The sequence below is a fragment of the Pyxicephalus adspersus genome, chromosome 2 (genome assembly GCF_032062135.1).
Source record: "Pyxicephalus adspersus chromosome 2, UCB_Pads_2.0, whole genome shotgun sequence".
NCBI classification, from domain to species: Eukaryota; Metazoa; Chordata; class Amphibia; order Anura; family Pyxicephalidae; genus Pyxicephalus; species Pyxicephalus adspersus.
The window spans coordinates 71511567-71539409 of NC_092859.1; the positions used below are offsets into that span (position 1 = coordinate 71511567).

At 36.1% G+C, this 27843-nt stretch overlaps 1 protein-coding gene across 1 annotated transcript in view; it reads right to left on the reverse strand.

Moving 5' to 3' along the window:
- Positions 1-427: 427 nt before the first annotated feature.
- PDE6A (phosphodiesterase 6A) overlaps positions 428-27843 on the reverse strand; it is a 46633-nt gene continuing 19217 nt past the window's right edge. The window contains exons 2-22 of the mRNA XM_072400979.1: positions 25022-25174; positions 24136-24225; positions 22584-22724; positions 22290-22364; positions 21479-21543; positions 20645-20711; positions 20425-20472; positions 19432-19581; positions 17833-17976; positions 16504-16569; positions 15253-15399; positions 14964-15071; positions 13908-14017; positions 12179-12266; positions 11437-11537; positions 10764-10871; positions 9949-10012; positions 9228-9302; positions 8930-9013; positions 6742-6898; positions 428-5678 (exon numbers count right to left, since the gene is read on the reverse strand). Of these exons, the coding sequence (XP_072257080.1) occupies positions 5593-5678; positions 6742-6898; positions 8930-9013; positions 9228-9302; positions 9949-10012; positions 10764-10871; positions 11437-11537; positions 12179-12266; positions 13908-14017; positions 14964-15071; positions 15253-15399; positions 16504-16569; positions 17833-17976; positions 19432-19581; positions 20425-20472; positions 20645-20711; positions 21479-21543; positions 22290-22364; positions 22584-22724; positions 24136-24225; positions 25022-25174 (2127 nt within the window). The 3' untranslated portion in view covers positions 428-5592. The remainder of the gene's footprint in view (positions 5679-6741; positions 6899-8929; positions 9014-9227; positions 9303-9948; positions 10013-10763; positions 10872-11436; positions 11538-12178; positions 12267-13907; positions 14018-14963; positions 15072-15252; positions 15400-16503; positions 16570-17832; positions 17977-19431; positions 19582-20424; positions 20473-20644; positions 20712-21478; positions 21544-22289; positions 22365-22583; positions 22725-24135; positions 24226-25021; positions 25175-27843) is intronic.

The window sequence follows — 27843 nt, forward strand, 5'->3', positions numbered from 1 at the left end:
TCAGTGGAAAAATGGAAAACTGAAAAGTTTGAAACTTGGTGTACCTTTGGTATGGCGAGAGCCCAAAAATCATCATAATGATTGTTATTTTTGTGTTGTGAATATAAAAGGTTTCAATGGTTACAAGAAAAACAAGTGGTAGTACCCTGAATTTGAATCAGCAAGACGACCTGTGCCGCATGGTGCTGATGTTCCCATACCAGTGTTCAGTACGCTCCCTGATATTCCTGTATCCAACATGGAGGATATACAGGGTTTGAACTGTAATCCAGGAGTTAGCAGTGGGAGTAAATGTGAAGGAAGTGTTTTATCAAACCGGCAGTTCTCCCAAGAAGAGCTCAATGATTTAATACATGACCAGAGTCTGTCAAAACAAGCATCTGAACTTTTAGCATCCAGGATAAAAGAAAAGATCTGTCCGAGAGTGGAAGTTAAAATAACCGTTTATAGGACAAGAGAGGTGACACTCTGACCCTTTTTCAGTGAAGATGGAGACTTTGTGTACTGTTGTAACATCCCTGGACTACTAGCCCATATGGGAGTTCCAGAATACCGAGCAGAAGACTGGCGGCTTTTCATAGACAGTTCCACTCAAAGTTTGAAATCTGTTCTACTGCATAATGGCAGCTGCTATGCATCAATTCCAATTTGTCACTCAACAAAACTTAAAGATTATGAAAATATCAAAATGGTCTTACGAAAGTTTTGCTATCATAAACACCAATGGTCCATATGTGTTGATTTAAAAATGGTGAACTTCCTACTTGGACAGCAAAGTGGATACACAAAGGACCCATGTTTCATCTGCTTCTGGGATAGTAGAACAAAGCAAGATCACTGGAAAAAAAGTGACATGGCCTGAAAAAAGGTCCAGCGAACATCATTAACGAGCCAATGATTGACAAAGAAAAATCATTCTCCCTCCATTACACATAAAGTTGGGATGAAGCAATTTGTTAGGGCTCTAAACAAGGTTGATTGCCTCAAATACATTTGTAGATTCTTCCCTGGATTGAGTACTGAAAAAATAAAAGCAGGAATTTTTGATGGACCCCAGGTTCAGAAACTGATTCAAGCTTCACAAGTTACATGACTGATACTGAAGCTTCTGCCTGGCACGGCTATGTCATGGTTGTGAAGAACTTCTTGGGTAACCATAAAGCACAAAATTATGAAGAACTAGTGCAAAACTTGCTCTTAAACTTCAACAATTTGGGTGCCACTATGAGCATAAAGTTACACTATCTCCATAGTCATTTGTACAAATTTTCCAGGAAACCTTGGCTATTTCGGTGAGGAACAAGGGAAGAGGTTCCATCAAGATATAAAGGTGATGGAAGAAAGGTATCAGGGCAGATGGGATAGACACATGATGAAAGACTACTGCTGGAGCCTTCAACATGATTGTCCTGATCATCAGCATAAAAGGAAATCATACAGAGTTTTTTAAAACTTTTTAAAAATGTAATTTTGTATACGTAGACATGTTTAATTTTGCTTAATTTTCATGTTTCATTATTTTTAGGTTAATATTGAGGTCATTATTTCAAAAACTAGAGCCAATCGAGCAAAACTAATACCATATTTGGAATGTGTGCATCAAACATAACCTAAAATGACTTTATTCTGTTTGGCAAGAAAATGTTTGTTGACCAACTTTATTGATTATACCATTTTGCCACAAGGCCCATGTATCATCCAGTTTTATTATCTATAGCTTAGATTTCACACAAAATAACAAGGATGAAGCCACCTTAGTTTTCTTTGCCCACATTTAAAGTTACCACTTAGATTGATGAGATTTAAAATAACCAACTACTACTTTTCTCATGCATTGACATTGCACATAAGCAGATAAATACAAATAATCAAAAAAAAAACAGTGTTAAACTCCACTAACCTGTAATATGTTTTTTTTATAAGGCTCAAACCCCCCATTAAAGCTGTTGATATCACATCACTGTTGCTCTATGTACATAAACCTCTTGCTCACGTTATACTGGAAGGCTACTCCAGTTACCTAATAATGATCTTAGAAAGTATTTTTTGGTATCTGGCACTAAGTTGTTAGCAACAGATCATTATTTAACCAAGATCCCTTTGTCAACCTGCCATTTTACCGTATTGCATCCTGCTGCCAACTCAACCCCAGGTAAACGACACCCACCTGCCCACATGATCTCAAGTAAATGTGATTCATTGAGGCCATATTTAACAATCCATGGTCCAGTTCGCTGTGTCCATTATAGGTCATTGTGGCAGTGAACAGAGGTCAACAGGGACACTCTTACTAGTCCAAAGCTCCATAATATCAAATGTATTATGCTGCAATGAACTGTGTGTTTGGCTCTTGTTTACTTATATTGCAATGGTTGCTAATTTTTCTTGTTTCCAACACATCACAATCAAAAACTAACTGTTCATCACTTGTTTTAATGTTTGACCCAAATTGTGTGATTTGTATATCGACAGTCATGTGAAAAAGTAGGTACATTTCTTGAAAATGGGTGCCTTTTTCAACATATTTAAACAGGCAAACTTCATTTAAACAGTGCTACAGATAAGGGTGATACTTTACCCTTTACCACAAAACAGACATGTGTATACATTCTCATAACCTAAATTATTACAGATGACGAGGACAGAGCAAAAAAGTACACCCTACTTTTATCACCACTTCAACCACTGAAAATAAAAATAAGGTGTTCTAGATTAGCTGCGTATAACTGAGTCCTCCTTAGAGAGTACCAAGGTCTGGAGTTTCAAAGGGAAAATAAATTTCTCCGAGTGACATCATGATGCTAGAACCCACCCACTCTTCCATCGCAGGCTTAAACCTGGGCGGGTTGTGTCTAGTGCCCACTTCCCTGAGCCTGTGATCTGTACGGGGGACATGGTCTGCTGCTCTGGCCGGTGCACCTCCACAAGCGGGGGTCCTTCTCCTAACCCTGCTCAGGGGCGCACCGGCCAGAGCCGCAGACCACCAAAATTTTCTTGCGGACCACCAGTTTGCGGCCACTGGTTTAGATGTCAAATGATTGCTAATTTGTCCTGGACTTGCTGCAAAGCAATGTTAACCCAAGAATTGATTATTTTTGCTGATTGGAGACTCTGAGACCCCCAAGAATTACACTGTGAAATTCTCAGGTAGTTCCTGCAACAGTTGATGTAAAAGTATTTGCATCTACAATCAAAAATAAACGAAAGAAAGTGCACCAATTAAAACTACATGGGATGTGTACCAGAAAAAAAACTTTTAGTGCTTTAGTGCTATTAAGTGCATTGACAAAGACCCGGATGTCTGCAACAATGTACCATGGGATGAATCAAAAATAAAGTTGCCCAACCACAGTAATGTAGACATGTTTGGTGCAAACTGAAAACAGCATACTGGACAAAATACCAAATGTAATGAACAGTAGTAGAAATGTATTAGTCTGAGGCTGGTTTGTTGCTTCAGGACATAGTCGCTTGTATTGAGTCAACTATACATCATATCAGTGTGCTATGCTAGAAAGAAATGTTATATCATCTGTCCAAAAGTTGCAAAGGATTTTATGACACAATAAAGAACCCCGAACACGAAATAAATCCACATTTTAATGGTCAAAAGTGAAACTTGACGAAGGGCTATGCACTGGCTTTTTATAAAGCCCTGATTAGTTGTTACATTATTATATTGTATGGGGTATTTGAATTGGGCTGATCGTCTAAGGAAGCAAAAAACATCTTGTAAATGAAGGAGTGGTCTAAAAATCCCGCGATTGGTGGGCATGTAAAACACCTTCAAGAAGTACTAGATTGTAAGCTCTTCGGGGAAGGGTCCTCTCCTCCAGTGCTACTGTCTGTATTTGTTTGTCATTTGCAACCCCTTTTTAATGTACATCGCTTCATAATATGTTGGTGCTATATAAATCCTGTTTATTAATAATAATAATAATAATAATAATAAAAAAAATAATATTAATAAAATATGTGATTTCTGCTAAAACAGACAACACCAACTTTTTTTTTACCAAGGGTGTACTTTTTTTCCCCACAATACATCCTTACATTTATTGATATTTTTGCTAAATAAATTACAAAAGTTAAAAAATAAAAAACAAATTGCTCTTGTGTTTAATGCAATTTATATTTATGAAGTATGGTACCTTAATCAGTGGGGACTGTTTTTGTGAGGATCTGTTCAAATATGTTGAAAAAAGTAATCAATTTTACCAAGGTATACTTACTTTTGCAGACAGCTGTGTATATATTTTCTTATTAAAATATTGCACAGACATTGATTGAATTATTATATAATAATTCTTGACTGATTGTGGGTAGATAAGACTTTATTTACATAGAAAGGGCTGATCATCATCATCATTATGAGAATACACAATAGCATGACTTACATGTGGTTCATACTGTATCCACTTATTTCAAGCTTTTATGACAGAGCACAACTGCATGCACATTACAATGAGAGCACTGTAATCATTCACAATATGTACGGTTTCAATTTTGAGGCTACTCTCTGTGACTGAAACAAAACAATCAATCTGCAATCATTGCAAACTGGATAATTTCTGTTTGTTTTTTGTTTAATTTTACTTCTAAAATTATATATTTAGGGCCAGCCTGTCAAAAACTTGGGAAATTCAAAAAGAACAGAGGATGTCTAAAAGTTGATGTTTGCAAAATAAAATAATAATAATAAGCAGTGTGAGTGTGTGTGTGTGTTTCCTTACAGTCCATTAGCAAAATCACAGAGCTCAAATCTTTTTTTACTCACCAACGTCTAGTGGATGGGTTTTGCTGAGGTTGGTGATACTAAGCACTAAGCAGAAGAAAGAGCCACCTACCAACCCACCAGTGTTTGCCTCCTACAAGCAGCACTGAGGATGGGATACAACCCCAAAATGTACCCCATAACCATATATACAATACTGGTAAAAAAAAGGGGAAGGAAAGTGTCCAACAAGACTGGGAGTGGTATCTGCAGAAAGACATCCAGTGAACATCTAATTCTTACTCAGCTTGGCTGGTTAGCAAATTATAACAACAATATTTTACAGTAGACCTAAATAACAGTTTGTAAAGTTTTAGAGCAGGGAATAGTTTTAAGAATGCCTTTATCCTCATCCACAATAATTCCCATCAAAACACAACAGAGTAGTTATGTGACAATAAAAGACATTAAATAATGGATCTCCTCTGTGTCATAAAAAATATGTAAAATCATCTCTGCTACGTGACAGAGTTTCTAACTTTTTCCTTGGCTACTCAGAACTAGAAAAATGATTGTAGATAGATGTCTACTTTATTATCTAATATGGTTGCTGTTTTGATAACAGCAGTTTCTTCACTTCCTGGTTTCGGTGATTGCAGCTTCATTGTTTATTTCAATCAGCAAGAATACAAAGTATGTGAGGCAATCAATCAATGTGACATTTACCTATAAAATTTCTTTACATATGGGTAATTTTTATTGTCATCTTTTTATACAAATTGTAAAATATGCTTCACAATATCTATATCTAACATGCTATGTGATGTCATCAATACCCTACCAAAAACATTGAAAAAAGAAAGAAAATATTTACAGTCTCATAAGATAGAGCAGCTTTTGGACTGAGGTGCTTGTTCAGCTACTGGGACATTTCCGCCATTTTCTTTTCCTGTTGCCACTGGGGCTGCAAAAACAAGAAGACAATGTGTTTGCTTTGTGTACTCTAGAATCAGTCATTTATTTAATTTAAAAGAGCATTCATAGTAGAATCAACTTCACACGTTTATATCTATATAATTTATATTCATTGATATTTTTTCTCTCTGTCTCTCTTTCACAATCATTTAACATGAGGTGCGCTTGGTATCACTGCTATTATAAAACATTACAAGTTTATTAAACATAAAACACAGAACATAACACACAGAACACACAGAATTGAGTTATCTATTTATATTCTGCAGTCTGTACAGTATGAAAACTGGGTCACTGGAATGTGTACACTTAAGCTAAAGCTCTGTAACTGCACCCATACCCCCTTTTTTAACAAAAAAACTGAAAACTATTTTTTTTCTTTCTAAGAATGTGTAAGGGGCACTAATATTTCCTTTGTGGTCATCCCACTGGATGAGAGGATGAATATCCTGAATCTGGAGCCTTTGGATTTCACCAAATTAACTTCCTCCCTTTTTTGGTGGACCTGATGCACCGAAAAGCCCCATCCCTGGGAGAAGGAATGGGACTTGGAACACCTGTGTACATCGATATTCCACCCTCTTGTTTTGTTTAACCGGACTGCTTACCCTATAAATGGTCCTTTATAAAAGTTACTATGTAGTTTGTATTTTTGTACAATAAAAATGGTAAAATAGGCAAAAATATTGTTGTTTAACTGGACAGTTTGTAAGAAGCCTTTTTAGTTTACAATGTAAGAAAATATGGAAAAGACAACACTCAATTTTTTTGAAACTATAAAAATTGTAATTGCAAAGAGATCCCAATGAATTTGAGTACAGTACCTTAATGTTTTTTTTTAAGTGATAACATGTGCTTCTTAATCAAATACGTTGTTTAAAATTGTGCAATTTATGTAAATGTTAAGGAATTCAAGCAAAAGTGTACTTTAATATTAGGAACAGGGCATTTACAACAACGACAAAAAGTTAGAAACTGTGAAAAAGTTAGAAATGTGGAACTGCATACTGAGAAAAGGAAAAGAGACTAGACAACTGTAAAGCCACCCATACCTGGTTTTGCTGGCTGTATGCCTTCTTTCTTTTGCTTTTCCTCTTCTAAAGCTTTCACTTTGGCCTCATGCTCATCAGCCAAAGCTTTCCATTCTTTTTTGTTGTTTAGAATCCTGTCATACATCGGCTGGATCTCTGAATGAAATCTGGAGAACTCCTGTAGTAATATGAACACCAATGTGTATGTTAGAGGTTACATGCATTAACACCGTAAGAAAAAAAATCCATTTTGGTATAAACTAGGGATGATTGAATCTATAGAAATTTGGTTAAATTCGACAAACATTGGGCCAAAATTCAATTTAATTTGCCCGAAATTTGATTTACCTATAAGACCTAATTAAACCTTTTAGGGTAAATTATATTAAAATCATCTCTCTGGAGTCTGTGTGCTGGGATACAGGTTCCATTAAGACTGAGAGATATGTTGAAATGGGACAAAAAAAAAAGAATTAGGGTAAAATCAGGCCTTACAATGACTTGAACACATATTACGGAAATGTAAGACTATATACGGTGAATTCTATCTGTACAATTTGACCACTTTCAAGTAGGAAACATGTAAAATAGATTTCTACTATGCACAAATTTACACACAATAGAGATATTTTTAAGTAGAATTCAGATAGAGTCAGGCTTTTTGCGACCTCAAGGACATTTATTACAGCTCACATCCCACTGTATACAATGCATTTACACAGGTGGGACCTACGTCATTGCTTACTGGGAAAAGGGGATCTTCTGAATGAATGCAATCCTTTCAATGGCCATTTTCCCATCTTTTGAACCTCTGACCAAACTCACAAATGGGGCCAGTAAAAAAAAAAAAGGAAGGGATCAGCAGGATGTAAACAATGCAGCAGGCCAGGGCTGCAATATACTGGTAAATGTGCAGCTATGAAGTATGTGGGTTTTAGCATCAATTGCAGGGTAGCAGTGAGGCAACTCCATGTGTCAAGTTTGATTTTACGGCTTTTGACTGCATTTAATAATCTGATTGACAAAAAACAAACAATTGTCTCTCACAGAAGTTGGTGTCAGCAAAAGTCTATAAACGAAAATGTACAGCCTGCTGACTAACATGGAGAAGCTTATCCTTATTGGCTGATGAAAGCGTACAAACCAGGTGAACTGGGAATGGGAATGGGAATCTGTCCCACCTTGCTCCTGCTCTCAGTAAAACTAGCCCCAAAACAGAAATTATTATTAATACCCAGCAAACCAACAACTTCCCTGCAAATAAAAAAAAAACAAAAAAACTGCTGGCTTTAGCTCAACTGCAGTTTTCCTAGTAACACAGGTGATCCTTTTGTTACTATGTTACAGTGTGTGTGTGTGTGCCTGTGTTGGTGTTAATATTTCCCCCCTGCTAGAATACAGAACTCGTACCCCTTTTCTCAGAGGTGTTTGTTCTGTAGTGCCCCAGGGAGAATTCATGCAGGGTTGAATACAGTGCTAGAGATCCCCTCTTCCTATTGTGTGATACTTTCCCCACCTCTTAGATTGTAAGCTCTTCAAGCCAGGGCCCTCTCCTCCTTCTGTGTTCCTGTCTAAATCTGTCTGTCAAATGCAACCTATATTTATTGTACAGCACTGCATAATATGTTGGCTTTATATAAATACTGTATAATAATATTAATAACAATATTAATAACAATAGAGATTTCAATGCATGCAGATGATCAACAGTCCTTTTCTTGTACTTGCAGCAATGTTAAAGAATCATAACAAAGTAGAATGCATGTATTTAGGATATACTAATTCAAAACTTAATGCCTGATCAGAGCTCTTGGCTTCAACTTCTAAGAAGCTACTCCATAAGAAATGAAAATGGTAGTACAGTGTAGCTAAAATAGATTTTGCTGATCAAGAACATATAAAGACAGACATGTAAAAAGAAAACTGGATTATAAATTTATGAATCAATCCAAATGAATAATACATAAAGTAACTGTTTATACAAAACTGATATACTGTAGGTATACCTAAATGTCCACTAGTTAATGTTCCTGATGCCAATATCCCCCTAGGATCAGGCTGTCCCATGTTTAAAGAACCGTTTTAAATTGCACAATACTATCAAAGGGCCAACCTCTGAATTGTTTTTTCCTATACAAATACAGTAGATCGGCTGCATGTATTACTGAATGTACTCAAATTAGAATATATTGCAATATAAAAGACATACCTTATATACAAACGTGCACACAAAATCAATGAAACCACACTGCAGTTTAGGAAGCTCATCAGCCTTGTTCCTATCCATCATTGGCTATATCAAACAATAAAAAGAATTAGGTATATTTAACATTTTTCCTAGAAATAAAATGTTAAATTAAATGTTTTCACTGTACCACTCCACCCAGACTATTTATTTTATTTGCAAAAATTACAACATTATTTTTGTAAATAATATCAAAAAATATCAACATTATTTATTAATGTTTTTTTCTAGTACAAAAAATATTAATAAAAAATATACTTACAATTGGATTTTGCTGCAATACAGTCCTTTCCAAGTCACCTTGTTCCCAAAATTCAGCTGCAACCAACAATGCAACCTACAAAATAAGCATTCTAATAAATTAAAGGGTAACTCTAGTGTTAGCTATGACATTCTTAAATAACATGTTCATAAAATACTATCGCTCTTTGAGTATTAGCATCTTTTTTTGAGGCTATGAAGGCTATGAGTTGTTCTTTTTTGTTTCTTTAATAAAATGTGCCTTTTTTATTTTAAAATGATATACTATACTACTATGTAGCAACATTAAGTAGGGAATGTAAGTTACAGAATGCAACATCATTGTAAATATGGTATTGTGGAAATGTACAGTACACTCTGAGAATGTGCTTGACCTTGCAATGTTCTGTTTCCCTGAGCTCTGCATAATTAGTCTTTGTCCTGAAAGTAATAATCACTCAGCATAAATACTGCCCACTATGGGAACTCAACAGTCCTCTGACAGCTAGGCAAATGGTTGTTATCAGGTCTATTTACTTAAGAAAATCTTGTGAGTGAAACAGACAATAAATATCATAGTTTAGCTTTGCATGCCTGTTAATAAGGAATACCATATAGGAGGACTGTACATCTAAAATGTATGCCAATTTGCATTAGCATTTTATTTTATTTTTTGAAAAATAATACTTGTAAAAATGTATATATAAATATATATTGTACACATTATTGTTCAAAATGCATACCTTGCTCTGTATTTCCCATGGCTTTGCAATAGCTGAGAGATCACAGGCTGTCATCATCATTGCCCTAGATAAAAATAGTCAAATATCATGCATTATTAAACATTCAGTTTGACTTGTAGTTTTCAAAAATTTTAGAAAAAAAATTCCTAAGCTGGTGGTGAAGGGCTGTATTTTGACCACTGATGCAAAAGACTTCTATTCTTTGAAAGTGGATTGGTTTACCAGAAAAGTGACATAGCACTGCATTCCTAGAGTACACAGGTATTATATTGCATTGATGATGGGATAAATTGGCCCACTGCAAAAAGTGCACCCCAGCACATCCCAAAGATTCTCAATGGGGAAAAGGTCAGGACTCGGATGGCCAATGTGTGAAAATATCCTGTGCTCCCTGAATGTAAAAATGTCCTGTGCTACCTGAACCATTTTTTAGCAATCTGAGTCTGATGAAACCTGGGATTGTCATCTTTATGTAATCAAGATTAGTATTCAGGTAGCCAATTGCCCTCATTTATGGGGCATAAAATGTTGCTGAACTTGGACCTGATCAAGTGAAGCAACCCCAGATCATAACAGTGCCCTCACAGACTTGGGGATTTTATTTGACCGAGCAGTGTATTTGGTTAACTTGAAAGGGGCATAGCTGTTGAAGAAAAAAAAGAGAACTAAAGATGAGGTGGGGGTGCTGCCCATAGTGATTATTTTAACAATGGACTCTAGTTGGTTGGATATGGACAAGAGTTGCCATTTTCCTCTAGTTTTTCATGCTATAATTTTTACAATGTAATCCCTATATACCCCTCTATTAAACATACATGACTATTTCTTTGCGGGTTTGTTCCAACATCATATACTCTGTCCATGCTTTCTCATTATCAAATGTTTTAGACTGGTCCACAATTTTCTGGAACATAGCCCTCTTCCTGTATGCAAAGATGAAAACACATTAGTTCATGCGTGACAAAACACATTTTATTATTTACTATAGAAGCATTCGGCTCTATCGATAGTTAATGTTAACATCATATCAAGCATTGTTCCATTCATATATTGGTGGGCAGAAGGGTGTGCAGAAATAGTTGTGACTGGATACTAGTCTGTAGATTTATACTTCAATCCTTCAACATGACAAATGTCAAAGGCAGTATTATAAAAGGCCAAAAAAAACAAAACAAAAAAAGAGTAGAAAAAATTGTAATAGTATTATTATAGTGTAGTAGTTTTCACAACTTGACAATGCCTAACATTCCCATTTGTCCCCATAGAGTAGATTCTTTCTCATTGTGGCTGAGATTGGAAATCAGGACCAAGTTCTCCAATAAGAAAATAGACCTATCAGGAAGAATGTAAATTACTAAAAATTGTAAAACAATTAGAATAATACAAGCTTTTAGCGTTATTAAAATGTGATAATTATTGAAATTATGAAAGTAGTATTTTAACTAATTGTACCCAATTTTGGGGATTTATTTAAAAGGGAAAACTTACTTGAAGTACAAAGCCAGATCTGTGGCAATGATTGCAATATCCATCATGTGAATAGCATGATCATACTGTCTCCTGTTCAGGTTTTGGTAGATGTTTACTTGCTGTGAACAACATAACACCATAAATTAAAGTAATATCTAAAAACATATAGTAAAAAAAGTCTTAATTATTGGCACACTTTCCACCTATGAATTATTTCACAATGCTAAATTTCATTTCAGGGGGTTTCAATGTAAAAGCTAATTCAGAACACTTCATGCAGTATTTATTTCTCTACTGTGCTACATTGTAGATGATATTGAGATATAAAAGGGTCTCATTATTTTGTACCATGTTTCTATTTCTCAAAAATTTCCCTGTGTTAGCTGAAGGTGACAGCAGGGAACTATGTAGATGTGAATAACACCTCAATCTCCTGCTACATTTCCTTCTCACTTACACCTAATACGATTTAGCCAAAATGTATAAAATTAGACTCATGTGACAATGTGGCTTGCTTAGGTGCAATTTACTTAATCAAAATACATACCTTTGTTAGGAAAATTGACTTTGGAAAACAGAATTCAGTCATTTTTTTCTTGTATCCTCAGGTTCCACCATTATTTGATATTTTACCCCTTAAGCCTCATACCGTCCCTGGTCTAGTTCCCTACTTAATTGTAAGGTTTAATGTTTTTTTGTGTTTAAATATAGTAAATTTACATACATATCAGTGTATTTACACCGGAATGTCGAGTTATACCTCATCTTTGAGCAATGTTTTGCTGAATTCCAGATGGTGCCTTTCTAAAATAGATGACCCATGGAGTTTTGCTAGGGGGTGTCCTGACCTATATAAGAAAAAATATCATGAGACGCAATATCAGAATCCATAGAAAAATGGGACAAGTCTAGTGAATTAAATACCTTGTTTGTGTTTATTTCCTAATAATCTTTTAAACAATTTCCTGGTTGTACATTCTATTTATTTAAAACCACAAAATATTATAAACTTTACTTGTTTTTGAATGTTTTAGAATGCCTATCATACACAGGCCAATAAAAACAAGCACTGCAACCAATATCTGCATTCAGGGTCATTTGGTCTCTTAAAAAACGCTCTTAGTGAGTCGGTAAGACAGCTTCATAGGATCAGGATTAGAGGTGGTCAATGAGGTGCGGAAATTCAAATTTTGTGCAACTGGCATGCACATTCCATGCAAATTGCACTTGAGACTTGAAACTGAGCCAATCAAACTTTCATTTTACTGACTTTTTTTCAAGTTAGTTACATTTTCTTTACATTTGCATAGAAGTTGAATTTTCTGCATCTCATTTACCATCTATAATCATGATGTTGCATATGCTGTGGCAGGNTTAACAGATTTATGCATATATAAACTATACTTTCAGGCAGTCCTGACTCCCAGCCAGGTTGCAATAGAGAAGTACTCAGAACTCCAGCTGGCATGATTTTTGTATTGCAGACATTGCCAGCCAAGGCTCCCATCGCATTTCTAGAGAGTCTGTTCACACTTGTCACAGCCATGCCTTCTCATCCTTTGCCAATCAAAGTTGTGAGCCTGACTCAGGCAGCATATGTGGAAGTCACCCTCCTCCAGCATGTGCAGTAAGAGTGACATCCCTGAAGAATCCACACAGCAGAAACCCCAGTAGCTTTGCTTATACTGCTTATAAACAGAAACAGCCATTTCTGCACCTCTTGCTAAAATTTTACTCTGCACAGCTGGCAGCTGAAAGCAGTTGCTATCATAAAGCAATTTCTCGACATAATGAAACATGGTAATACCCAATAGTTTTTTTATGTAGAAAACCAAGTTTGGCATAACACTGCACCCACTAGTTAGCCTAAATCCAGGGCCCGCCAAGGAGTTATTTTAGGGTAGATGGATGTCACATCCCCTGCCTTTCTACAGCCAAAGTATCACTGCCCAGCATAAAGTCATGTTGCTTATAACACATTATGAAAAAGCACATATTAAAAGTCTGAGACTTTTCTGAAGCTAGCAAATGTTAAAGAACTGCAACATTCTACCCAAAAGTGTTATTTTGTGTTTGGTTATTGTATTATACACTTTCTTGGTTCTCATCTGGGAAACCGGTATAGTAGCCCATATTAGCAGGCCTATTCATTGGGCTCCCCATTTAAGGTTTACAATACGTTATTTCACTTTTATATCACTACTGTTAGAAGACGTGTTTGTGGCTGGCAATCCACAGTAGTATAGTGTGCCTGGCTTATTCCCTCCAACATTGTCGCTTGCAGCAGCAGAGTGGATTTGAAATTGGTTGTTTGACCTCTGTTCTGCATCTCGCAGCATGCCCATTTGCCTTTAGCTGTGAATGGTCTCTCTGCATCCCCTACACTCTGTATTCCCAGATATCAATAAACTATATCCAGTAAGGCTATACACTAAAAAGATCAGAAAAATATTGCATTCAATAAACAAACGGTTTCTGTTGGAACTTACTTCATCTGGTACAGGTTATTTGTACCTCTGTGGTCAATATCATGACAAAATGCAGCTGTCACCATTGCCATGGCTTCAAGGTCTGTAAAATAACGTTTTAACTTTCCTGTCTGGAAAAAAAACAGAATATCTACTCATCTTAGTGTACAATGACTGTTAGAAACTCAAAGGCAATAAACACAGGAAACTTACAAAAAAGAGATTGGTTTATCACAGGTAGTCAATGAAGATAGTTTTGTGCCTAATTGGCCCACCATGATTTGAGAGGAATTTCATTGCTGATGTTATGCTGACTTTCTGCTGAAACTGCAAGCTGCATCCTCAGAAACAACTGCAGAGGTCTAAACACATTGCACTTGACCTGGACAGATGACACTAAAGCTGACTCAGTAGGCGCACTCTTTTTGACATATTAGACTTCAGATTACTAAAATGTCTTGGTATTTGCTTAATGCCTTGCTTTCTAGGCAAAGTAAAACTCTATCAGTCCTGGGCTATTTAAAAATACATTAAAAAGTGCTTAAGTAGAGGTTACCTTCAGAAAAACTGTTCATATTAAGTACACAGATTTAGAGATATTGGCAGGTGAAGTTGTATGTAAATCTTAACTTTTCCTGTAAAATGTAAAAAGGACATGAACCATGTCTAAAAGGTAAGGCAGAGAACAAAAGACCTGTCACCAGTATTGTCTGTGAAATCCTTGCAGGCAATTTTTCCTTATTACAATGCTTTGTTTTGAATGGTGTCTCTGGGTGGAGGGGGCCATCTAGGCAGAGTTTAGCTTCCACATGTCAGGACCTCCAGCAAAGAGAACACTGGGCAACACAGTACTGGCATCACTAAATCTCACTCCAAATCTGAGACTTGATTTCAGAGGCTTAAGTATCTCACACTGCAGACAAACAGACATAAAGCTGTAGACACAGTAGTGCTTAGGCAGGAAATGCACTGTTTTGTTTTCTAAGATGAATTCAATACGAAAAGGTGAATCTTTTAGGACATTACACAGGCACATTTCCACTGCAACAAGAAGTCAATACTATATAGTCATCTTACCATTAAAAGGGTGAACATGGTTTGTCCTACATTGAAGCCATGTCGCCAGTTGTGATAAGTAATTTTTCTGTATCCTTTACTGACTGAGAATAAAAAACGCACTAAAACCTGTGAAGTAACAAATAATATAATATGTTGTGAAAATGTATTAACAAATTGGTAAACAGCTTACTTAAAATGAGTTGATAAGAGATTTCCGTTAGGTAATTGTAATGCTGCTTCATCAGGGTAATGTACATATAAAGCAAATAGCTTATGTAAAGATTGAGTCTAATGATTGCCTACTTACCTCCTGGGGTATATGGAACTTGTCAACCACTTCTAATTCATAGTACATCTGTATAGCACATTTTACCAAGAAAAGCTCAGTCTGTGGCAAGTCACTAAAGTGAAATTCATAGATTTCAGCTTCCTCTGGATCAGGAAGCTCCTCTTGCTGGAAGGCAAAAAAAGTCAACTTAGATTTACCAGATTTATGCTGTTTCCAAGGCCTGCAGGGAGAAAATTATCAACACTCACAAAAAAACCTATTCTTTACTAATTCAAGCCCTTTACACTGAGATAAGAAGCAATGCCCTGTCTCCATGTGTCAGTGGTCAACAATTCAGGCAGCTGAATCCTTGGAGGATGGGGAGAGGGTCCCAGGCTTCCCCATACATAGTACAAGTTATATTTTTAGCACTCCGCTGGATGACTGAGGTGTCTGCTTTATATTATGTGGAAGTTTAGAAGAAGAAGAGATGGGATTTCTAACAAACCTGATATTTTGCCCATAATGGTTGAAACACATGGTTTATTTATGAGCACCATCCCATCTAAAAGGAACCTGCTTTGAAGGTATTGCTGTTGGATAGAAAAAGTAGTATAGAATAAGTGAGGAAGACAAATCCAGTCTCTTAAATGCATTAGCGCATTATGGACATGGGACGTCAATAAAGAATACAAACTATAATGTTTTTCATCATCCTTCCTGGAAAACATTGAGATAAAAGAATCTGCGAGGCATAGTCGTTGTGTAGCATTATGTATTAATATTAAGCAGAGGCTGCACTTGCCATGAGCAAATATGGTCATCTCCATGTGTACATATTGTAAATAAGAAGAAAAAACAAGATGACTGATGCATCAACACTCCCTATTAAGGAATACTTACTTTAAGCTGTTTTTTTAAATATGTTTTAAATACCAATTGCTTAACATTACTATAACATTTTACCACAACAGTGAAATCAAAATAGACATAAAAATATGCTGCATAATGCCAATAGAAAATGCTTACAAAAATCCATGAAAGAGATATATCTGGCATAGATTTCCTCTTACCGTCCCCCTGATATTTCCTAATAGCTCATCCGTTCCCAGACTCAGCTCATCTAGGTGATTTATCTTCCCTTGCTTACCTTTGTGTTTCAATTACTACTGAATGGGTTTATTAGACTTTCCCATTAAACACATACGTTTTGTAAAAATGTATTTTTTTAAAATCTAGATATAGTCAATAAAAGCATTTGAGACATGAAAACAATGCATTTCTACTTACCAATATTTCATACAGTTCTTCCTCCTCACACTCCTCTGGTGGTCGGTTAAATGTCTCTTTAGTTTTCTATAATTGGAACAGGCTTGGTTAAAGAAAGTGCAATTGTGTTATGTAATATAAAGTCTACTTACTATTGAAGGCGGCTTTTGTTTGCCTCATGAGGTTTTCTATACCCATACAAGTCTATGGGTATGCAAAACTCTCTTGAAGCAAGTCAGAAGGAGGTACAACATAGGTCAACCACATCTGTTAATGAATTGAATTTTTATAAAAGTGTCTTAATAAAATTCAGACTGTTACCCTCTGTTACTTATGTCCATCTAGACAAGTCCTTACTAACTTCATTATTCTTTGAAATGCTGGAATGAGCTTTGCCTTTGGGATTTTGGCCTTTGGAATTTGAGTTGGGTAAGTGTATCCCTGTAGCCACTGGGTATGATTTAATAAAACTCTCTGAGACTGGAGAACTCATGATATTCTATCGTCTCTAGTCTTGGAGTCTTAATAAATCAGGTCCTATATCAAATAGAAACATTGACAACGATTAAAAGCCAATGGGAGGTCTAGCTTTCCCCACAGAAATGATGTAATTATTATCACATATTATATATATCAATATCATATAGCATACTAATCTGATAAAGGTTTTCAGTGTTCTTCAAAATCTAAAACCTGTTTGAACCTCAGTCAAAGGTTTGAATAATGTTAGTTCACTAAAATAAATAAATGACTGGATTCATGCTTGATCAAAAAAAAGATGGTTGAGGTTACTACTGTGATCTGGGCTGAACTTAGATCCATGCGATAAATACTATTGAAAATAAATGTTTTTTTCCCCATATAAATGTTTTAATCCCTAGTTTCTCAAAAAGAATAAGTTAAAAAAGCCCATGAGGTGTCAACAAAAAATATAGATGTCTTTATTCCAGCCCTTTATTGATTGCTAGAAGTGACAACAAACATCAGTACACAAATAACCTTTCAAACACTGTTTTAATGCACAAAGTGGACATTATCTATTTCATCTGTTGACATCTCATGCTTACTTGTATCACAATCAAAATTTTAGCTATTTGGTGGGCAAGATGCATTTCTTATAACATAGACCTGGGGCATAAAGCACCACCACCAACTTGTGGTAAGGACATATTCAGTACCAGCTTATTAGGATTATTTGAATTTACCAAATAAAATTTACTTTAATTTATTTATTTATTTAACAAATAATTAATGTACAAATAATCTTTTCTTTAGGATCCCACAAGAGAAAATGCCACATAGAACGACACAATAACACCTAATAATAAAAAAATAGCAGTGTTACTCTACCAGGATTATTTGTAGCTCCTCATTGTTGCATTTGATATGATAGTTGACCATATCTTGATAAATATCTTTCCTGTTCTCCAGTTTGTTCATCTTATCATATGTGTCTGTATTCAGGACAGACCATCCAAGGAACTGTGTCAAAGACTGCAGGGAGAAAATAGCAAATACGTCTTTGGTAAATTTTTGAAAACATCATCATTCAGATTGTATCTCTGAATAATTTAAGTTTAAATAATTATTATTATACAGTATTTATATAGCGCCATCATAATACACAGTGCTGTACAGAGTCCATAGTTGTGTCACTAACTGTCCCTCAAAGGAGCTCACAATCTAATGTCCCTACTATAGTCATATGTCATTAATGTAGTCTAGGTCAATTTAGGGGGAAGCCAATGAACCTAACTACATGTTTTTGGGATGAAACCGGAATACCCAGAGGAAACCCACACAGACACGGAGAACCTGCAAACGCCATGCAGATAGTGTCCTGGTAGGGATTCGAACCTAGGACCTAGCGCTGCAAAGGCCAGAGTGCTAACCCCTGTGCCACCATGCTGCCCAATACTAAATTGAAACAGGATATTCTGCATTACTCAACCTGGAGTGAAAAAGGATTTATCATCTTGGTGTGTTGGATCATGATAGTAACATTACTGAAGCATGTTTTGCAAAAAATCCCAGCAGTTGCAGCTCACTTGTATATTTGTGATTTGTTGTTTTTATATAACTATGACAAAAATCCCTATTTGTTTTCAGTTGATTTGTTAATAGCCATCCATATTTGAAGTAAGGGGATATACTGGGCAGTCCATATAAATGTTAAAATGTTACAAACCCTAGATCTATAGATTTTTCACCTGTGTCCCTGCATGGATGTGTCCCTTCTGTTTATCCTGATGACCTGTCTTAAAAAAATGTAATTGGAACAAGAAAATAGGGTAGACTATTTAATTTGTCCCCTGAGAATCCTCTAAAAATGTTCTATGTTTCGGGAGATCCCTTACTTTCCATGGAGTGTAGAATCAATGTAACACAAACATACAACTAAAACCTGAAAGAGGTTTTAGACATCAAAACATGTTTTGGCTTTAGATACATTTAATGAAAACCTTACAGTTTGGCTTCCCAGTGGAAAAACTTGTCCCCTGGCAGCTTCTGCAGTGAAGGTCCCGTACTCTCTATGTTAAAGAAATACTGTACCATTCTGAGTCAAAAATAGGGCTTTCCAACTAGTAAAACGAATGATCCCTGCCTATTGGAGAGGACTAGTTCTGAGACAGCAGGGGTTGTAACAGACCTCTGTAGAGGCTTCTGCTTCCCCACTCTGATGCATTCTGGTGGAGACAAGCTATTTCAGACGTTCTTTGAATGCTTTCTTAAATAAAAAATGGAACAATGAAGTTTATACATCTTAATACGTAGTTAATAAATTTTGTCAAATAATATAAATATAGAATAATACATCTGATAAAGAATTATATATTATAATATATTTTTGAGGGAATTTCTTGTTCCCTGTTTTATACACAGAGCCCATCATGTACTATTGTGTATATTTTATTAGACATTCTTCAATTTGATATAAAGTATACTTACTTCCATTAATACTTCGTCCATCTCATCAAAGGGCTTTCCATCCTTTCTGTTATAAAAAGTTGCAACCCCAACTATCTCTTCTTTTTTGTTGACGATAGGCATTGAAAGAACATTTTTGATCACCCAACCAGAATCATCAATCGGGCCTTTCTATGGAGATAAAAGAACATACATTAAAGTACACATTTCAGAATGGTGTGTGATGATATTTAGCACAATCAGAGCTGTTTTTTCAAATACAGTTATTTCTTTAATTAATCAGTGAACTATCCAGAAACACTGCAACTGTAGTAAATGATGCTTAAAAAAAAAAAAAAAAAAGTACCAGCCTAATGTTCATCTAAAACCCTTACTAATTTGCAGCTGTCAGATTTGAGAGGACCCTTTAAATGTTTGGATGGAATGTCTACTTCCTGAAGCAAGGGTTGGGAAATTTGTTGACTTGGTGTCCTTGCATTTCCCATTTGATCCAAGCCACCTAGCAGAACAATGTGATGAGAGGCAAATGATCCTCTTCTCTATTTCCCCTTTAATCTCCTTGCTTGTGCTCATTCCTCATACCTTCCACCAGTGGTAGTATCTCCAAGGTATGGATTTGAATGTGACCTGTTCCCTTGGGACGCTGCCTAACAGCCATTCACTAAGTCTAGACAATATTGGATGGCCAAAAGAGTGCCATCAATGCCCTCTGTGTGTAATGGACAAAGGAACAGTATTACTTAGAAACTTAGGTATGAGCAATGTAAATCTGTTTGCATAGCTGAGAAAACAAGGAGCCAATGGTAATTGTGCTTGGGAACACCTCTCCTGGGTTCCAGGAATACCAAATTACTGACAAAAAGAAGTTGTGAGCTCTTATGTATCACAAAGATGTTTGAATGATAGGTAAATTCTTGAACAAGCAAAAAATATTTTTTGAATGCATTTCAAGTCTGATATTAAAAAAATTGACCTAAGTGTACATTTATTTTTTATTCTGGAAGAATACCTTACCTGAAACTCAAAGTATTCATCAGCACCTGTGTTCATAATGTTGCAGATCTGAAAGAAACACGTTCACTTAGGAAGAGCAAATTCAAGCTTGCACCACTTAGACTGTAACTTTCTTAACCTGATTTCAAGCTCTCCTATAGCATATATGATAATAAAGTTATCTTTTATTTGTATTTTTTTCCATTCTATATATTTAGTATTACAAAATACTTATACTTACAAGACCATTTTCGGCAACATACGTGGGCAGTTTACTAGCCAGGGCCCAGTGATCTGCTGGTGGATTTCTAAAATGTAAAAACACATATTATGATTTTGCTCTAAAGGAAGGTTCCCTAAATAAATTCCTGTTTGCTAGGGAACAAATACTTGCCCCCCTCACCAGTGGGTCCCAGAACTTCTTAACTATCAAAAATACAATAATTCACTAAGGAAACGTAATTCTTGTTTTTGGGCTTAGACAACAGTAAGAAGGTCCATTGTATAGGGGTATATACAGCCAAAGCATATTTATTGGAGTATTAATACATTATTTAATATTTTAAGTATTATCAGTATGCCACATATGCAACAGGAATGGAAAGATTCCCCTCACAAGTGTTCCAATAACAGGTGTTCCCATTGGGTCATTACACTCTCTTCCTGTTCTCGTGGGAAATTTTACATTTTGGATTTTTTTTATCACCGTTGTTGTATTGGAGACTGAATCTTTCTCTCTTGGTGAATGGTATTCACACCAGGACACAGACGGCAATAAAAACTTGACAAGGATATAGTGGGTAAAGGAGATCTTTTTTCTTGAACTTCTTGACTGATCAATGTCTACACAACTAAATGAAAAAGCTGGGTTTATTTTCTTTGCTGCAGCATCAGATTTTTAAGGGCCATTTATTTTAAGCAAATTACATAAAACACCAACAGGACTGAAAGGTTACTTAGTAAATTGATTATAACTTAATAAGCATTTTTTTATCAGGTGAACAATCACTTTGAGTGAGACAAAACGTTAAAAAAGTGAAAAGTTAAAAATGCAAGCGGAAAATATCAAACTTACGGAATGACTTTAATCTCCTCTTTTCCATGTAAAATATAGTCGATCACTTTATAAAAGGATATTTCCTGGAAAATGCAGAAGCAAATATTTATAATATCATATTAAAAATTCAAATGTCGTGTTTTAATGACATTTTCTGTCTCCATTTACTAATGGACGGATCTGGGAAAAAAATAACATAAATAACTTAAATCTATAGAACTCATTTTTAAAAGTGTTTTCTTGACTAATTTGAACTGTCAGCAGCACACCATTTGGAATTGGCATTGCTTTAGAATCTTGTTCCAAATTGGCCAATATCAGGCTTGTCCAAATGGTGACATCTGCTTGGAAGCGTCTATGTTCTATGTTAAATGTATTTGACAACTTAATTCATTTTTTTGGTCTTACTAAATCATCAGCAACACTAATCTGAAATCTATAGCAAATTAAAGTATATTTAAAGCAAAACCTTTTTCATTTAGTTTTGGATACAGGATAAAAGTGTTTTTTTTTGCTGTTTGTGTCCCTGCTGGGTAAATTTAACCTTTCTATTTGTCATGGAGAGCATTAGCATAATGGAAATAAAGTGACGGGATATCTAACATTTGGCCAATGTCACAAGAACAGAAATGGAGAAAAACTTTCAAAAGGGTACACCTATTCAAGTGACAGTGGTGTAAGCAATGGGATTATTTCCCTCACTTAATTAAGTTTTATTATTGAGACACAGACAGCAAAAACTTTATCATAAACAAAAAAAAGTTGAAACTTTAAAAAATCTGCTCTCATGATAAAAAAAAATATTTTTGTAAGCACAACAAATACCTACCCTACCATCTGGAGTCCTTGGTCCAGAATATGGTGGCACTTCACCCATTAGAATTGGCCATTGGTCAAAAAATTCCTGTGAAAAACATATTAACATGCGATTTTTATTTTATAGTAGAAAGAAGTAAATCAAATACATAAAATAAAAGGAGTGATATATACTGCAAAGTGTATCATACTGCACTAAAAAATCCTAATCTTTTTTTTTTAATTTCTAAGTAAAAAACACAAATAAAGAAATGCAATGAAAAACCAGACATTCTTCTTACATATGCTTTTGATGTGATAAAATTACCTTTGTTTTTGTCATATCCAGAAGCCCCACAGAGTATCTATCACAGTTAAGAAAGGCGCGGACCGTGTAAAGTGCTTTGTGAAACTGTCGCTCAATATCTGTTAACTCTTCAAATACCTTGTTCGCTGACCACAACAATATCTGCAAAACATTTTTTAAAAATAAAAAAGGTAAAGATGAGTAAGCCCCCTATCAACTTTCTATAATCTGTGTAATGCAAGTGAAATATAGGGCTACGTACACATGTCCAATGGATCTCGTCTGATAATCATTTTAGGGCCGATATCGGATGAAAATCTGGCATGTGTACAGCGCCCATTGTCCGAACCACTGTCCTGGCAGAACCATGGGCGACGAAAGATCATAATAGAAGCAAAGGGGGAAAGAGCGCAGCAGGCCGCCGCTCTGTCTTTCTCCCCCTCCCCTCTCCATAGAGCGGAACGGTGCTGTATGTACAGCACTCGTTCATGCATCGTGCAGTTCTTAGTCGCTGTGTGTACCCAGTCTTAGGTATGTAATATTTTTCAAATTGCTTTCTTGCATGATAAAGGTTAGAGATCAACTGATGTGGGAATAAGCCAATCTCAAATGGTATCAGTATAGATATTTAGTGTTGCCAACCCCAATTACACAATAGCAGGGGTTTTGTTGGCAATAAGTAGATAAGATAATTGTGTAGTAGGTTATATTAGATTTATATGCCTACAATAAAAACATAGAAGGTACATGTATACATAAGATAGAGTTACAGGCAATTTTGTCCCAGTCTCACCACAATTAGTGGGGGAGTGCAGAGTAAGTTGGGGACTGATAATCTATACACTGATATTTCTAAGATAAGGAGTGCTTGAGTAATCGTTATATAACACGTTGTTCCGACGCGTTTCGCCTGGGGCCTGCTAGTGCATGATGGGTGAACTGTTAAATATCTGGGAAAGTTCCTATTCTTCCTCTTTCCTCGTAGGATTTTGCACTGTGTCACTGTGGAAGACTGATCTCCCACTCAGCCTGGGCCCAGGGTAGGAAAGATACAAGGGTTTCTCCTCTTTGGAGGAAACCTTAAAGATGTTGGCGGCCCACTGTGTTCTACATGGTCTAGAGGAAACAGATTGTTACACAGGGGGAGTAGCGAGTAACTGGTGCAGCCAGAAAGTACACACGTGATCCTTTGCACACTGATTTGAAATATGACCATTTGTAATTTGGTTGTCACGTTTCAATATTCAGTTAACAGAGCCCTGTGATAAAAAAAACTGAGAAAACTTGAGAAAGACCTAGAAAAGATTGCAGCCTACTCATGTGTGTGAGACCATTTGCAGCTTTGGGGATATCATTCCCATATCCCATATGCCCCAATTATTGTAAAGATGCTGAACAAAGGATCACTCCTCTAGAATATTTAGCCTAGGACCTTATTGCCAAGTAGATATGCTTGAGACATTCACGTTGATTAGATGAAGTTAATATTTATTGAAGATCAGAACCATTAGCACTACAGATTCAAAGTTGGCTTTACAAAAGTACAAAGGACAGTAAGAGGAACACACTGTACCTGGCCTCTTCTAGTCTCACAGTTGTGAAGGTAGGATAGGTGATACACCTTGAGAATCAGGTTGGCAAAGTTGAGGTACTTAAGGAACATCTGAAAAACAAAAGAACCTCAAATTACCCATAGCAAACACTAACTAAACTGTCTCCCCTTCTTCCTTCCTTTTTTCTACCTTCCTGGTAGAACTGCTGTCAGTCCTTAGAGAGCTCGAACTACCCGTTGGTCGTGGTGGTGGGGGAGCATTTCTAGAATGACAAAGCTGCTCCTCTTTAAGGACCCACTCAGCTCGGGATAGGGCCAAAACTGGCAGTGTCGTAAAATCAAAATACAATAAATATGCAAATAAAAATAAAATTACAAAACCAACTTTTGTTAAAACTATCAGCCTAAATCCAGAAATATTTTTGGTCAGCAGCTAGATGTCCTTAGTCTGATCACTTCCTCAGGTCATCTTCGACCCACCCCAATGGACAGTATAAGAGAGGTAGCACACCGATGCTCCCTTTTACTATCAGCATGGGTCACAACAGCACATAAACTGATTGGCCCCTAGTTCGTCTTTTTCCTCTGAGACTCCAGACTATACAAGGATTACAGGAGGATGTTACCACATCAAATTCAGGTATTTACAGTGGTTGCCTTTAAAAATACATTTAATAAGGTAATAATAATTACAAAGCTGCATTACTTTTTACAATCTGACACTGGAATGCTTCCCTGATAATTATTATACCATTTTTACTACTCTATTTGATCGAATAAACAATTAGTAATTTTCATTACATTATCAAATCTGTTTATCTTCTACCATAGTAAAACTTCTGATAAACAATAATTTATAATAATAAAGACTAGATGAAAGTACAAACTGTAAATAATCGCACCTTACCTCCTCATCTCTTTGGGTAAAAACTGTTCCATCATTTTTGTTGACAGCCATTATCACAGCCACTACATCTTTGCCATTCATTATAGGGGCTGCAAGTATGCTCTTTGTTGAAAATTCTGTGAGATTATCTACAAAACTGCAGAAGTGGGTGTCCTAGATGAGAAAAAACGTATCAAAGTGAAAAATGATAGGATTTGATAAAGAACTTGTTACAATTTCACCATACAAAAACATTTATTATAAATAAAGTACCATAAGATAAACAATGTTTTAAGATTAATAGTGTCTAGGAAGGTAAAATGATGCATTAGAACATTCTGATCTTAACAACATAAGAAGGAGGGTGAATTGACTGGTGCGGACTGATAAAGGGTGGGTTTGTATAAGGTGGGATCAGTGGGGTTGGGTGGTTGACATATTGAAAACGGCTTTCAGAATAAGGTAAAAGGCCCAATTGCAGGTGAAGTTGTTAAAGCAAAGTCACCCACAAAGCCCCAAATGTTTTTTCTGTCTGATGTATTTTATATGCACATTTTATGTCTGTCATAATTGTTAATTCCCTTTTGTGGAAATTTGTCAGAGCTTTGGAGGCTCCTTGACGGTATTTTGTGAAGTGGTCATAAAATTACCATACTCTCCGCTGTTGGCTAAGTACAACTTTATGACTTCTTTTCTTCTGAGAGTGTAATAAAAATTATTTGTAAAGAAAGAAGTTATTGTTCTAGCTTATATACACTATATAAGCATGCCCATCACACTCATATCTACTTGTTGGAGATTAATATAAAGTTGGTCCCCCTTTATGTCTATAATAATCGCAACTCTTCTGGGGAAGCTTTCCAGAAGATCTTGGAGTGTGTGACTGTGGGCATTTATGCCCATTTAAAAGCATTTGTGAATTTAGATACTAAAGAAAGAAAAAAGACCCTGCTCCTGATCAGCATTCCACTTTACTTCATCACTTTAATGTTTAGTAAGACTGAGGTCAGGGTTTTGCAGGCCACTCATAAAGTTCATTTACACTAGGGATGAGCGAGCAAAATTTGTAATTTCGATCTTACAGTGAATGGGGCCTTTCTCGCTTACAGAACATCTGAGCGACAACAGCCTTGTGATTCACCACAAGGTCGTGTTCTTGCCAAATTTAGAGTTCATCTGAGATCGCCTGCAGTCACAGCTGATTGGAGGATCGTGGGAGCATACACCCTGGACTTCAATGAAATTTGCGAAATTGGTTCGCCGAAATTTCGCGGACTCATCGGAAGTTCAGGGAAGTTTTCGCGAGACTGTCAGAGGTATTCTTGCTCATCCCTAGTTTACACCAGACTCTTCCATGTCTTTGTGAAGCTAGCTTTCCTAACAGGGGCACAGTGCACCAGTGTAGGGCATTACCAACTTCAAAAAGATTCAGGCATTAATGGCTTTGCCATGGATGCTATGACCACAGTGTACCTATTTTTGTCCCTGAAGAGCAAATCAAAAATTAAGGTAGCAGCACCACTGCTGAACTTTTTTTTTCTTCTTGGTAAACTTTGTTTTGGAGAAGACAATGTAGTGTGGCCTAATCATGAAGTTGGTACGTTGGTGTGGGATGTATATATATTATATGCAAACATTTTCCATGAGTTAAGAAACATAATATATCATCAACCACATTCCAAAAAAAACATAACTATACCCAGAGCTACAAATATAGCTCATATTTTCGGTCATATAATATATCATGTACTGAGAGGGTACACTGGTGTTGGGCAATCTAGTTTGTGGCTACCAAAAAGAAACACTCTGCAGTTAATTGCACTGCAGTTAAGATTCTGAGGCAAATATGAAACGTTTTCTGCAAATGCTCTTAGCTGTATGTAAGTTACATTGGCAATGTACCACTAATGTAATATATTACCATGCAAGATATAAATACTAAAATATGCCTTTTCTAATCCAGTGTAATTAAATGTAGTACTGTCATGAAAGTTACTTAATACAACGAAAGTTGCCTTAATACAATGCATGTAATATGTGGCATAATGCACTTTACCAACCATATACACAACAATATGGTATAAAGGGGCATTAAAAGATAAGTAAAAGTTCACTATACAAATAAAAAATCACATTAAATCTACTACTTTAGTAAAGCAACACTGACAGATAAAAAATCAGGATGTTAAAACTATTCATATGTCTATATTTGCAGAATGCAGAATCCCTAGTTCATGTGGCATAATGCACCTTAATTAGAGTAAACGTAATGGTTAAAAAGGGCCCTACAATAAGTAAAAGTTCACCAAATAAACTGAAAAATCACTTTACATCTACGAGCAAATATACACTGAAACATACAAAATTTTAGGATGTAAAAATTATTCATATGTCTATGTTTGAAGAATGCAGGATCTCAAGTTCTATGTTTTATAGCACATAAAGCTGAGGTCGCCAACTGGTGATCCACGAGAATATTTTGGTGGTTTGTGGCTCTTGCTGGTATGCCCTCCAGCAGGGTCAGGAAAAGGACCCCACTGGGGGGGCGCTCCGGCCAGAGCCACAGACCATGTCACCCGCCCAACCCTCCCACTCTCCTATCACAGGCTCAGACCGAAGTCCGTAAATCTAGTGGTCCGTGAGCTCCCCAATCTTTAAATACCTGGGCTGCAAACATGAAGCATGCAGAAAGACAAAGGTTGCCCTCATCTGAGGCAATGGCTCCAAGGTGTCTTCTATTCTAAAAGGGCACAGCTAATATGCTAAGAACATTAAAGTAGAACTATACTTTATAAATAAAAAATACAAGCAGGCAGGCAGGCTTTTTTTATTGCAGAAGGGAA